At 33.0% G+C, this 12306-nt stretch overlaps 1 protein-coding gene across 2 annotated transcripts in view; it reads right to left on the bottom strand.

Annotated features, from left to right (window-relative positions):
* RAB28 (RAB28, member RAS oncogene family) overlaps positions 1 to 12306 on the bottom strand; it is an 80323-nt gene that overhangs the window by 51328 nt on the left and 16689 nt on the right. For both annotated transcript variants that reach the window (XM_079153622.1, XM_079153621.1), the window contains exon 4: positions 6657 to 6786. In XM_079153622.1, the coding sequence (XP_079009748.1) occupies positions 6657 to 6786 (130 nt within the window). The remainder of the gene's footprint in view (positions 1 to 6656; positions 6787 to 12306) is intronic.

Genomic DNA, 12306 nt, shown 5'->3' with positions numbered 1-12306 from the left:
GGCAAGCTTATGCTTATGATTTGTAGTTACTATTAAACCAATTAAACTTAAAATACTATCAACATGTCCTGAAAGTAAAATAGGACTGTGAATAATCATGTAGGAGAACACCTTTGTGTAAATATTAAAAGACTTTCTCACTTGGTATGTAGAAATGCTTTCAATATCTTCCAGTAAGTAAATAACCATAGCTGTTTGAAAAATTTACATGTCAAGAGAAGAAAAAGTAAAGAAGCAGACGAAACATTAGTTTCATCTGAAATACACACTTGGGTCTAGTAGTTTGGGATTACTACTATCTGAAACAAAAAAGAAGCAAAGGATTAAAAGAAATTGGGGAAAGGGGCACAATGTGTGAATTTCAAACATATAAACAATGAATGTTTCAAATCCTCAGAAGAATTATTTATGCTTTATAAATCACAGCTCTCTTAAATTGTAACAATGACTTTTTCACCTTGGTATAATACTATAGGTGATAAATTTTATAGGAGCTGGTATGAATCCTTCAAGATAAGAATAAAATTAAATATTACCGATCTAAATGTTTCACATTTCTGCTCTCTAGAAGAAATAAGAATTTTTGTAGACTCAAAAGAGTCACAGTATAGGCAAATATTTTATGTAAATTTCAATAAAATTTTCAAATTTGACAAATAACCATTTTTTATATTTCTCTATTACTAAGAAAAAATGGAAGTTTTTTTTAAAACATTGTGATGATTGTATTAAGAGCATCAGCACAATTTTCAACTTAAAATTTACTTGTTACTAGTTCATTCCCACTAAGTCCAGGGAACACAACTTACAGGGTACATTAAAATGTAACCTTTAAACCTCCCAATGTAAAACATCACTTCCTGGGCAGAGATAGTTCTCCAAGAACAATCAATCACTGTTAAGAAGAATATACACTCCACATTGTTAATTAGTGTTGATGCACTCTTCTCTATGCCCTCATCTGTCAGGAAGATTGTTTAAAAATCTGAGTTATTAGTCTTTATTTGGGAAAGGATCTGGTTAATATCTTTAAGAGTAGAAATCATTCATCCATCCACTCTATACTGGAGCATGATAATTCCTACCCCCAATACAAGTTACTGATAACCACCACCCCTCCACTAACTATACAGCCATAAATCAGGAAGAGGGCAGCTCCTATGCAACCCCTGTTAATTCTGTTTACAATCTACCCAACTGAGAATGTTAGCTAGTCAGGGAAGAAACTGGCTGATGGATCAGATAGTAGAAAAGCATAACAGATTAAAGATAGAAAATAACAAAATGACAAATTAAAATGCCAAGCGGTTATAAAACATGGACTGAATTTAAAATTAATGTTTAGAAAATTAACATTCCTAAATTTTCATTTCATTTTATGTCCTTGCCTGAAACACTGGAGAAAAATTTAAACTGCAGTTTTGCAGATCATGATTTTTTTTAATTAAATATAAAAATTAAAACCTTATAAAGTAAAAAAGGTATAGGTTTCTATTATGTAAGTCACAAGTTAGGAAAAAGAAGTAAATTTCCTAAAATTTTTACATTTATTTAAACTAAAATCATAAAGTAAAATATCTGACATTTTACTTCAAACACTACCCTACATAATACTAGGATGTATTTTCTAAGAAATCCCATTGACATTATTCACCAGGGTGGAATTCAATGGAACAGTTTGGTCTGAAGGCCATCTTAACAGATTCCCTATATCTAAATATGTATTTTCCTCATTAGGAAAACATATTCCCCTAATAACACACCCTGGGCCATAAACACTTCTAATTTCAACAGTCTTCATGAAAAGGCTTTTATCCATTCATTCAGTATTCACTCATTCAAGCACTACTCTCAGTGACGAAGTCTTTAGCTTTCATAAAGCTTAAAACCGTTAGTGGAGAAAGGCAGACATGAAATAATGACAGATGACAATGAGACTATACAGATAACTGAAACACAATGACCTAACATAAAGGAGTATGTGGCTCCTGTACAATGAATGGTCCAAGAAGGTAAGTTTAAGAAGATGATGTTTAAGGTGAGATGAAATGACAAATGGAGCTAGCCAAAATCAAAAATCAGAGGGAAAAGCATTTCAAGCCGAAGATACTCTAGTACAGATAAACTTGGAATGTTTTAGAAACAGGAAAAAAAATAGACCAAGGAGTCTTCAGCATACAGTGGGCAAGAAAACATGTAGAAAATGAGATCTGAGAAACAGGGAAGAACCAAATCATGTACACCCAGCAAACCTGGATGAAGAATATGGATATCACTGTGAGTATGATGAGAAAATACTAAAGGGTTTTAAGCAAAGAAATCATATAATATGATTTTTCACTTGGCAACTGAACCACAGGAGAACAAAGTTAGGAGGAGGAAGAGGATACTGCAGTTAGTTTATATGAGAGGTGATAGTGGTATGTTAGGCCATGGCCAGGTCTAGGTCCATCCATGAAAGAGCCCTTAAGTGGACATAAATTAAATACCCATTAGGCTCTGCAGTTGAAGTGAGAGTGCTCCAATACAGGAGAGCATGACTTTCGAAGACAGGAAATTAGACCAGATTCTGCTCTCTGCGTTGCACAAGTTGGATTTATATGGCAATATAACTGTTTACAGTGCTTTGTGACTGAATCTGTGGCCTTTCAGACATCTCACTCCCATGGGGGTGGGACAGATCACTAAATGTCAGCTGAATTTCTGTGATAGGCACAGAATAAAAGCATATGAGCTAACCTCTTTCTTTGTTTTAAAATTTGCCTATCAGGAGTTCCTTTTTTAACTTCATTATAAGTAAAAGCATTAGCTTCCATAAAAATTTGAACATAAATGTATCTATTAATCTTGATAATCAGAGCAAAAGAAAGGCAGTCACATTTTTTTAAAACTTGATGATGACAGGAAAAAAATAGTAAAGTAATACCTAGGATGGCAGATACTAACCATTCCTTAAGAACTCCCTGGCTCAATCTTTGAGCAAATTAACAATGGCTAGCTTAATACACATGGGTGGCACTCAAAAATGTTTGCTGAGTGAATGGCCCTACTTAGCACATAATATGGAAACTATCAACCTGGGGAGAAAAAGTCAAAAACCACTACAAGGAATAAGATGACAAAAAAATTCTCTAAGAACCGTATCTTTCCAGCCAGTTTTTTAAAACATCTATTTTAGCTCTACTAATTTATAACTTGTGGTCATTCAAATTAAAAGTAAGTGTACTCAGCATTTTTAAAGGCTATTAGGATTAAATAATAATTAATAATAGTTATTAAGCATTTATTAGGCATAAGCCATATGGCTAGTGTTTTTCATGCATATCATTTAATCTTAAAACCAACTTTATCAAACAGAAACCATTACTCTCATTTTAAGATGAGGGAAATTAAGACTTAGTAAAGCAACTTCTCTGTTAAATAAAAAAAAATTGTATCTGTAAATAAAATATAAGTCCAAACCTGTGCACAAGTACTCAATACTTTAAAATCTTAAATCATACAAAGAAATACCATTAACTAATGTCTGATAGACTTCCAAAATACAGACTAAAATAAATTAATTTAATTATTATATACTTTCAATTGTTTATACATTGAAATAATACACTAATTACCAATCTTTTGCCCATTTCTTACAAGCAAATACCTTCCTCTAGTGGCTACATCATTAACTTAATCGATTTTTAAACATAAAAAAACTTAAATGTTCCATTTTTAAAAATTCTTTATATCATCTACCCTCTATCCTCAGTCCAAATTTCTAAGTTTAGTATTTTATATAAAACTCAATCTTATAACTTAGCTAAATATAAAGCTCATGGCATGGAATAAGAATTCAACCCAGACACACCTAGACACACACATGCACACACACACAAACACACACACACCCTTCTACTAACTTTGGCTAAAAGTTGACTACTGCTCCTAATATTTAACAGACTATATATATTTCTTTTCACATTTGTTTCTATTAAAGTTGCAAAGAATGGGATACAACAGTGAATTAAAAAACACTTTTAAGCAGATGACTACATTTAGGTACTCAGCATAATAATCTAGTTTTAAAAATGTCTAACATACTTCTCTTGCCTTTCCTTTAGCCAATGTGTGAAGTCTTTGTAAATTTTACTACTTTTAAATGTAATTATATTCCCAAAAAGAAAATGAACATATAGCTACTATACTATACTAATATAACATCAATTTGAAAACAGATCATAAAATATTTAGGAAACTTGGAGTTAAAATGCTAATAGACTTAGACTGCAGAAGAATCTTTCATTATATGAATCACATGATAACTGAGCTAGTGACAAATTAATACAGTAAATAATACCAGGAAAATATTCATCTAGAATCTGTTCATTTTATATATGTAACGGTCTGACTGAACACTCTATGATCTCATTCTGAAAGAGAATATTATAAAAACAGGTAAGAAAAGTGGGTTATAGCTAAGCCAAAAGTGAAAAAAAAATTGACTTTTTGTACTATTAAATCTCAAACAAAATCTGTATTGATTTTCTGTAAAAATTCAAATAACATAAATGTTTGTTCTTAAAACCTAGGCATGGTACCACCAGCCCAGTTCATAGTTCATTTAGTCTGATATCCTGTCTTTGACAGCAATCAGTGGTGTGATGCCTCACAGGATAGCATAAACATGTACAATGTACATAATTATGCACCACTAAACCATTATCTCAGATGGTGGTTAGATTACATCCTGAAAGAAATGAAACAAAATTCCCCTCCTTCCTCTATTATTTCCCATAAAATGATGACAAAAACTCCAATAAAGCATAAATTTCACAATAGTATAAGCCAATATTTTGGTAACATGACAAACAGTTAAGAAATTACTCCTAAAATGAAAAGCTGAACCCAGGAACAGAACCCAAGAGTCATCAAAACTGAAGATTTGTAAAGGAAGATTTCAAAGAACTGAAAAGCAACTGATTCACTTAAAAAGAATTATTTATAAAACAGATGAGGAGAATTTGACTTAATCTTAAAAAAATAAAAAGTATGATTTCTGTCCAGGTCATACCATTTTGTGATATGTAATACTGTTTTCTAGTGAGTACTTTATATTTTTAACTCTTCAGAGAAATGGCATTCATTCCTGTTTTGTTATGGTTTTAAATTAAGACTTAGATTTATTAAATGCTCATCTCAGTGTGCAAAACCAGATAATGTATAAATTTTGATCTGGCTATTCAGGAAACACTATTTTCTAAACAATTACAGAGGAAAAAAATTACTATACCTTTAAAGACCTTTGAGAATATAATGCTTTTGGCACCATTTGGGTATTGATTTAACAACCTAGTCAGGAATTGTTCCTGACTTAAATCCTCTACAGTATAAATTTGAATTTATTTTCTCTTTTTCTGACCTCAAGTAGTTGGAAAATATCAGGTCATATCTAATATTTCATATATTTGAAAGCCTTTATTAATATCTCATTTCCTATGAACCAACTAGCAGTCCTGTACTGATTTCAGTTTTAAAATTTATATGATAATCTCATAGCCCATGAAACAGATACCAAAAAATTGTTATCCCTAATTTTTAACCAAGGACTGCTCCTCTCCTAATATGATGTACTCTTTCTCAAAAAGAAAAACCACAAAACAAAAACCACTGAACAAACCACAAAAATTCAAAAAAGGAAGTTTATAAGCAATTGGAGCAAGAAACAATGTATATAAAATTCTATGCAAACACTGCTTCCTTCTCTAGAACAGAAGATTATATAACAAAATGTATATCAAAAACCTCTGGGACAGAGCTGAAGCTGCAATTCAGTATCATAAACTCTACAGCTGTATTGCTGTTCTTAATAGTGCATGCTGCTTCCTTAGACCACAGGAAGCCAAAACACACTGTAAGAACTGAACTTACCTTCACAGGAATTGGCCAAAAGCAGTAGAGCAAGGATCAAAATGGTTATTGAACAGTATATATTCATTACCACACTGTAATGTCTAAATGGGGGGCTAAATACACATTTAAAGATGTTTACTACAATATGATGTACACTATATGGTATACTGCGAATTTAAAAAAAAAGATACCATTTATGAAGATAAAGTTATTGAAAAGACTAAACACACCCTTAAGAATTTTCTACTCAATTTGTTTCCGGTTTGGAAACAGCTTCCAAAAAAGCTGTCAAATATCGATCTCTTTCTCAGGAAAAAATATCAAATCTTTTTCTCAGGGAAAAAAAAAATGTCTGTGTAAGTTCTCAGTTCAGGTGGCTATAACAAAATATCACAGACTGATGGCCTAAACATCCAACATTATTTCTCACAGTTTCAAAAACTGAGAAGTCCAAGACCAAGGTGCAATTGATTCAGGGTCTGGTGAAGGCCCTCTTCCTAGTTTACAGATGGCCACCTTTCTGCTATAACCCCAAATGGCAGAAAAAGATCACCTCTCTCCTCTCTGTTCTTATAAAAGCACTAATTTCATTAAGAGGGCTCCATTCTCATTATTTAACTACCACCCAAGAGCCCCACCTCCAATTTCCATTATATTGGGACTTGAGTTTCAAGATATGAACTGGAGTGGGGAGAGGGGGCACAAACATTCAGTCCACAGCAACAAACAAACTTTACTATAAATAAGTAGTTATAACTTACTTTTATTGCCCACCAAAGCAACCAGAGGCTGAGTTTCTGACTCTTCACTCACTTTCTTCACCACAGTATACCAATCTTCTAAATTCTCAAAGCTTTGATAATTTGTAATATCATATACCAAGAGGATTCCCTGTCACAAAAGAGTTACAGAATATTGTAATGTACTACTTGAAAAAATATTAATTATAAATACTCTTCAATAATGCCTCAGATATATCAAATAGAATGTAAAAGATAAATATTTTACATATAAATTGACTTTATTTTAAATCCTAGCAGATAAATAATAATGTTCATTCAATATAAATCCAGCAATTAATATATAATGCAACCTAAGGTATAATTTTATCAAAAGTGACTTCCCTGCAAGATATGCTTGGCAAATTATAGTAAATGTAAAAAAAATCATATCACACAAATAGGAAAGACTGCAAGGTCTACAATCCTGTCTCTCATGTTCACGAGGTCAAACATTTAAACTTTTCAATAACCATCTTTTGCTATTTTTTTAAATATTTTAAAAAATGGAGATTCCATGACATCCCTTGATAGTCCATTTCAGTGTTTAACACAATTTTCTTTAAATGAAAAGTCGATTTCCTCTTTTGGTCCTCTGTGCATTGGAGAACAACTTGAGAGTATCCTCCTTCTAATAACCCTTCATATACTTGAAGAACCCTTCATATAGTTAAGAACTCCTTTACCATCTGCTTTCCAGAATAAATAAACTCAGTTCCTTAAACTTGCCTCAAAGGGACTATTTCTGTCCCTTTAATCGCAGTTGTTGACTCTTCCCAGGACACCCTACATATAGTTTTTTGACATCCTCTTTAAAATGAGCAATGTAAAACTGGACATGATACTGTAATAAGGGTCTGAGTAAAGCCAAATATAACAGAGGGATTGCTTCCTGCCTCTTATATATCATATTTCTTTTAATTTATCCCATTATTTTGTGGGGGAAGAATGAAAAGTATATACATACACAAAAATAACTACCACATTCTTGATTCTCATCCAGTTTGTGGTCAAACACTTAATACAAAATTCTGCATAAGTCTGGACTCTAATGGCATTTATGTCTACCTCTTAGGTTTTAATAATAAAAGTGAAGTACTTTTTGCATCTACTATGTATCAGATGTATATCTAGGTCTTTCATTAATCATCACAACAACATGAGAGGCTGGCATTATTATTCCTATTTTACTGATAAACAAAGATTACAAGAACCAAGGTCACACAGATAAGTAAGGGTGAGCCAGGATTTGAGTCAAGGACTAAATGGCTAAAAACATTTGTCTGCCAACTGTACACCATGCATTGTGCTGGGTGCTAGGGATCTAAGTTCCAAACCTCAAGGACCTCATAGTTTTGAAAATCAGACACATAAATAGACAAGGATACACAGTTGTCATGGCCAGTAATATGCTGGTAAATATCAATCAACTGGCTTGGGCTCAGTGAGGCTGGGAGTAGGAGTACTATGTACCAAAAGCTATTTAGACAAGAGATTGGTGAAACACAGTCTGTGGGTTGAGACCAGCCCACAGCCTGCATCTGTAGATAAACTTTTATTTAAAAAAATCATCATACTAATTTGTTTAAGCATGACTAATGACTGCTTTAGTGGACAACTGCAGAGTTGATTAGTTGCAACAGAGATAGTATGGCCTATAAAAAAGTCTAACATATTTCCTATCTAGTTCTTTATAGGAAAAGTCTGCCAATTCCTAGTCTAGACCAATATGTGCAAAATTTTCCAGTGATCCTTATGAATTTTTCAGGACTCATAAAAAAGATAGGAGGATAAACTTATTCACTAATCTAGCTATCTAAAAAACCCTCATGCTTCTCTAATCATATTCTCAATATAATTTCAGGTAAAAACTATTTACCGTTTTTTTTTATATCATCATCATAATTAGTACCAGCTTTGATCTTCACTATTGTGAAAATCTGAGAAGGAAAGATTTAAAAAAGCAAAAATATTAAAATACAAAAGGAATTCTGAGACTTTGTTTCAGCTCCAACACATTAAAAAAAAAAAAAAAAAAAAAAAAAAAAACCTGTCTTTACAATAAGGAAAAGCCTGAGCACTATGAAAATCAGTGACTTTTCTTAGACTCATCAGAGAACTAAGATTTCAGGGCAAATCACCATTCTGAAATATACAGAATAAGGAAAATCCAGATAGTTACAGTCAAGATCAGTTTACCTGGAACAGAAGCTACTAGAGGCAGTAAATGGTAATATCTAAATGTTAACTTTGACCAATTTCAGTAAATCGCTAGAGACAGTGGTCAAGCTTCAGTGGAAGATGCTAAAGGCACACAGTCTTAGGGTTACCCCCACACCTCCATGGGTCTCACCTTGAGGAACTTGGGGAAGAGCCAAGAAAAATTTCCTCATGGCTCTGTACAGACAGAGAGAAAGTAACCACCGTGAGATATGTCCAGAGCCTTATGTTCCATGGGGGAAGAAAAATTTCCAACTCCACTCTCCTCTGGCCATTATGTTTCATTAAGTGGGAGAAACTCAAAAACACTTGTGAAGGGCACGGCCCCATGACACAGGCCCACTAAAGACTGAGAATGTAGAATTCTTTCCCTTCCTCATACTTAGCCACATTATTGACAGCGCTCCAGTGTAATAGCAGTCAATGACAGCTCAAGAGCTACAAGACAGACTTCAAATAAGGAGTTCACTGAGATATCCAAAAAGGATGGGGTAGGGGAAAGAAAAAACATGGATACTAGAAGAATTTCATGCCTTTGGCATCTACAGCTACAACATACATTCAATATGACATAACCCTGGCCAAAACAACATAAAACCTCACACTAAAGGTCTGTTTATCTAAATTTTTATTACTCAATTCATCCCATCCAGCTTTCATAAAAAATTATAAGACATTCCAAAAAGCACTTTCAAGAGAAAAAGCAAGTATTAGAACTAGAGTCAGATATGACTCAGATTTTACAATTACTAGGTGAGAAAATTTAAAATAACAATGATTATAATAATATGCTAAGAATTCTAATGGGAAAGACAACATGCAAGAACAGGTGGATAATGTAAACAGAAAAATTAAAACTCTAAGTAATAATATAAAGGAAATACTAAATATCAAAACTAGTTTAACAGCCAGGTGCAGCAATGCACACCTGTGATTCCAGCAGCTTGGGAGGTTAAGGCAGGAGGATCTCAAGTTCAAAGCCTGCCTCAGCAACGGCAAGATGCTAAGCAATTCAGTGAGACCCTGTTTCTAAATAAACTACAAAATAGGGCTGGGGATGTGGCTCAGTGATCAAATGCCCCTGAATTCAATCCCCAGTACAAAAAAAAAAAAAAAAAAAAAAAAAAAACTACTATAACAGAAATAAAGAATGCCACTGTTGAGCATATTAGTAGATAGCCTGCGACATCGGTGAACCTAAAAATAAATCAATAGAAACTTCCAAGTCCAAAATCCCAAAAGAAGATAAACAAATCAAAACAAAAACCTCAAAGAACAGTGAAAAAAATTCCAAGTTATGCGTCATACACCTAACTGGAATAATAGAGAAGAGACACTAGAGCTTAAGAAATATTTGAAGTAATAGCCAAGAAATGGTCCAAATTCCACATATCAAATCTGAGAGAATACAAGTACGGTAAATACCAAGAACTGTAAAAGGAGGCCTACCACATATTTAAACTGTACAAAAGAAAAGACAAATAAAAAATCTTGAATGAAGCCAGAGGAGGAGGAGAAAGGGAACATGCCTTCCTAACAACAAGAATAAGAATTGCAGAGAATGTTTCATCAGAAATCATGCAAATAAGAGAAGGGAGTCAAATATTTAAAGTGATGACAGAAACAAAACAACAACCAGTCTAGAATTCTATATCCAGCAAATTATTCTTTAGAAGTTAATGAGAAAAAAAAACTTCTCACAAAAGCAAAAACAAGGAATTCATTGCCTGCTGACTTGCTCAGAAGAAATATTTTAAAAAGAGGTCTTAAGGGAACTGAGAGGAAGGGAAGAGGGGAGGACATGGGGAAGCAGTGGAGAATGAAATCATGCTATGTCCATGCATGAATATACCACAATGAACTCTGCCATATCATTATAATGCACTAATAAACATAATTTAAATAATAATAGTAACAACAAAAGGAGATTGGTAGAGTAAGTAGATCAGGGGGAGGGAAGGGGGAGGGAGGGAAGGATTGGGGGAATAAAATGGATCAAATTATGCTATGTACATGTATGAATACAGCATAACAAATCCCACTAATATGTACAATTAAAATGCAACAATAAAAACATTAAAGGCTCTTCAGGGAGAAGGAAAATGATCTGACTCAGAATCTAAGTTCTACATAAGAAAGAATGAGTGCCACAAAATACCTAAAATAACCATGGCAAAATGAGCAAAAAGAACAAAGCTGGAGACACCACACTATCTGATTTCAAATTCTATTGCAAAGTTATAGTAAAACAGCATAATATCACCCCCCAAAAATTGACACATTGATAAATGGAACAAAATAGCCCAGAAATGAGCCACACATGTACAGTCCATTGGGTTCTTTTTTACAAACATGCCAAGAATACACAATGTTGGAAAAGGACACTCTCTTCAATAAAAGGTGTTGAGAAAACTGGATATATATGCAGAAAAATGAAACAATCCTTATCTCTCACCACACAAAAAAATCAACTTGAAATGTATTAAAAATGTAAGCATAAAAACAGAAACTGTAAAACTACTAGGAGAAAACAAAAGGGAAAAAAAGCTTCTTGATATCTTTCTGGGCAGTATTTTGAATCTGACCCCAAAAGCATAGGCAACAAAAGCAAAAATTGCCAAATGGAATTACATCAAACTAAAAAGCTTCTGCACAACAGTGCAGAAGGAAACAACAGTGTGAAGAGACGACCTACAAATTGGGAGAAAATATATGCAAGCCAACATCCATCAAGAAATGATATCCAAAGTATATAAACAACTCAAACAAATCAACAGCAATTTTTTTCAAATGGGCAAGGGACCTGAATACATATTTCTCAAAAGAAGACATGCAAAAAGTCAAAAGATACATGAAAAATGCTTAACATTATTTAACATCATAAAAATGCAAATTAAAATCACAATGACATATCATCTCAAATCTGTCTAAATGATTTTTATCAAAAACATGAAAGACTATAAATGTTGACAAGAAAGTGGGCAAAAGAGAAAACTTTCACATTGTTGGTAGTAATGTTAATTAGTAGAGCCATTATGAAAAACTTCAAGAAGTTTCCACAAAACACTAAAAAATAGAATTACCTTTTGATTCATCAATCCCACTACTGGGTATTTATTATCCAAAAGATCTGAAATTAAGTTTATAAAAGAAATGTCTATACTACCATATTCATTTCAGCCTTATTCACAATAGGCAAATTACGAACTCATCTTAAGTGTCCAAAAACAAATGAACAGATTAAAAAATGTGGTGTATACATATCATGGAATACTACTTACTCTGTCTTTTAAAAAAAAGGAAATGCAGCCATTTGTGACAACATGGATTGTACTGAAGAACATAATTCTAAGTGAAATAAACCAGACATCAAAAGACAAATATCACACATTCTCACTTAACATGTGGAATC

This window comes from Sciurus vulgaris (assembly GCF_902686455.1).
Source record: "Sciurus vulgaris genome assembly, chromosome: 9".
Classification (NCBI taxonomy): domain Eukaryota; kingdom Metazoa; phylum Chordata; class Mammalia; order Rodentia; family Sciuridae; genus Sciurus; species Sciurus vulgaris.
The sequence above is the reverse complement of the archived record's forward strand: the minus strand, read 5'-3'. Positions and strand labels throughout refer to the sequence as shown.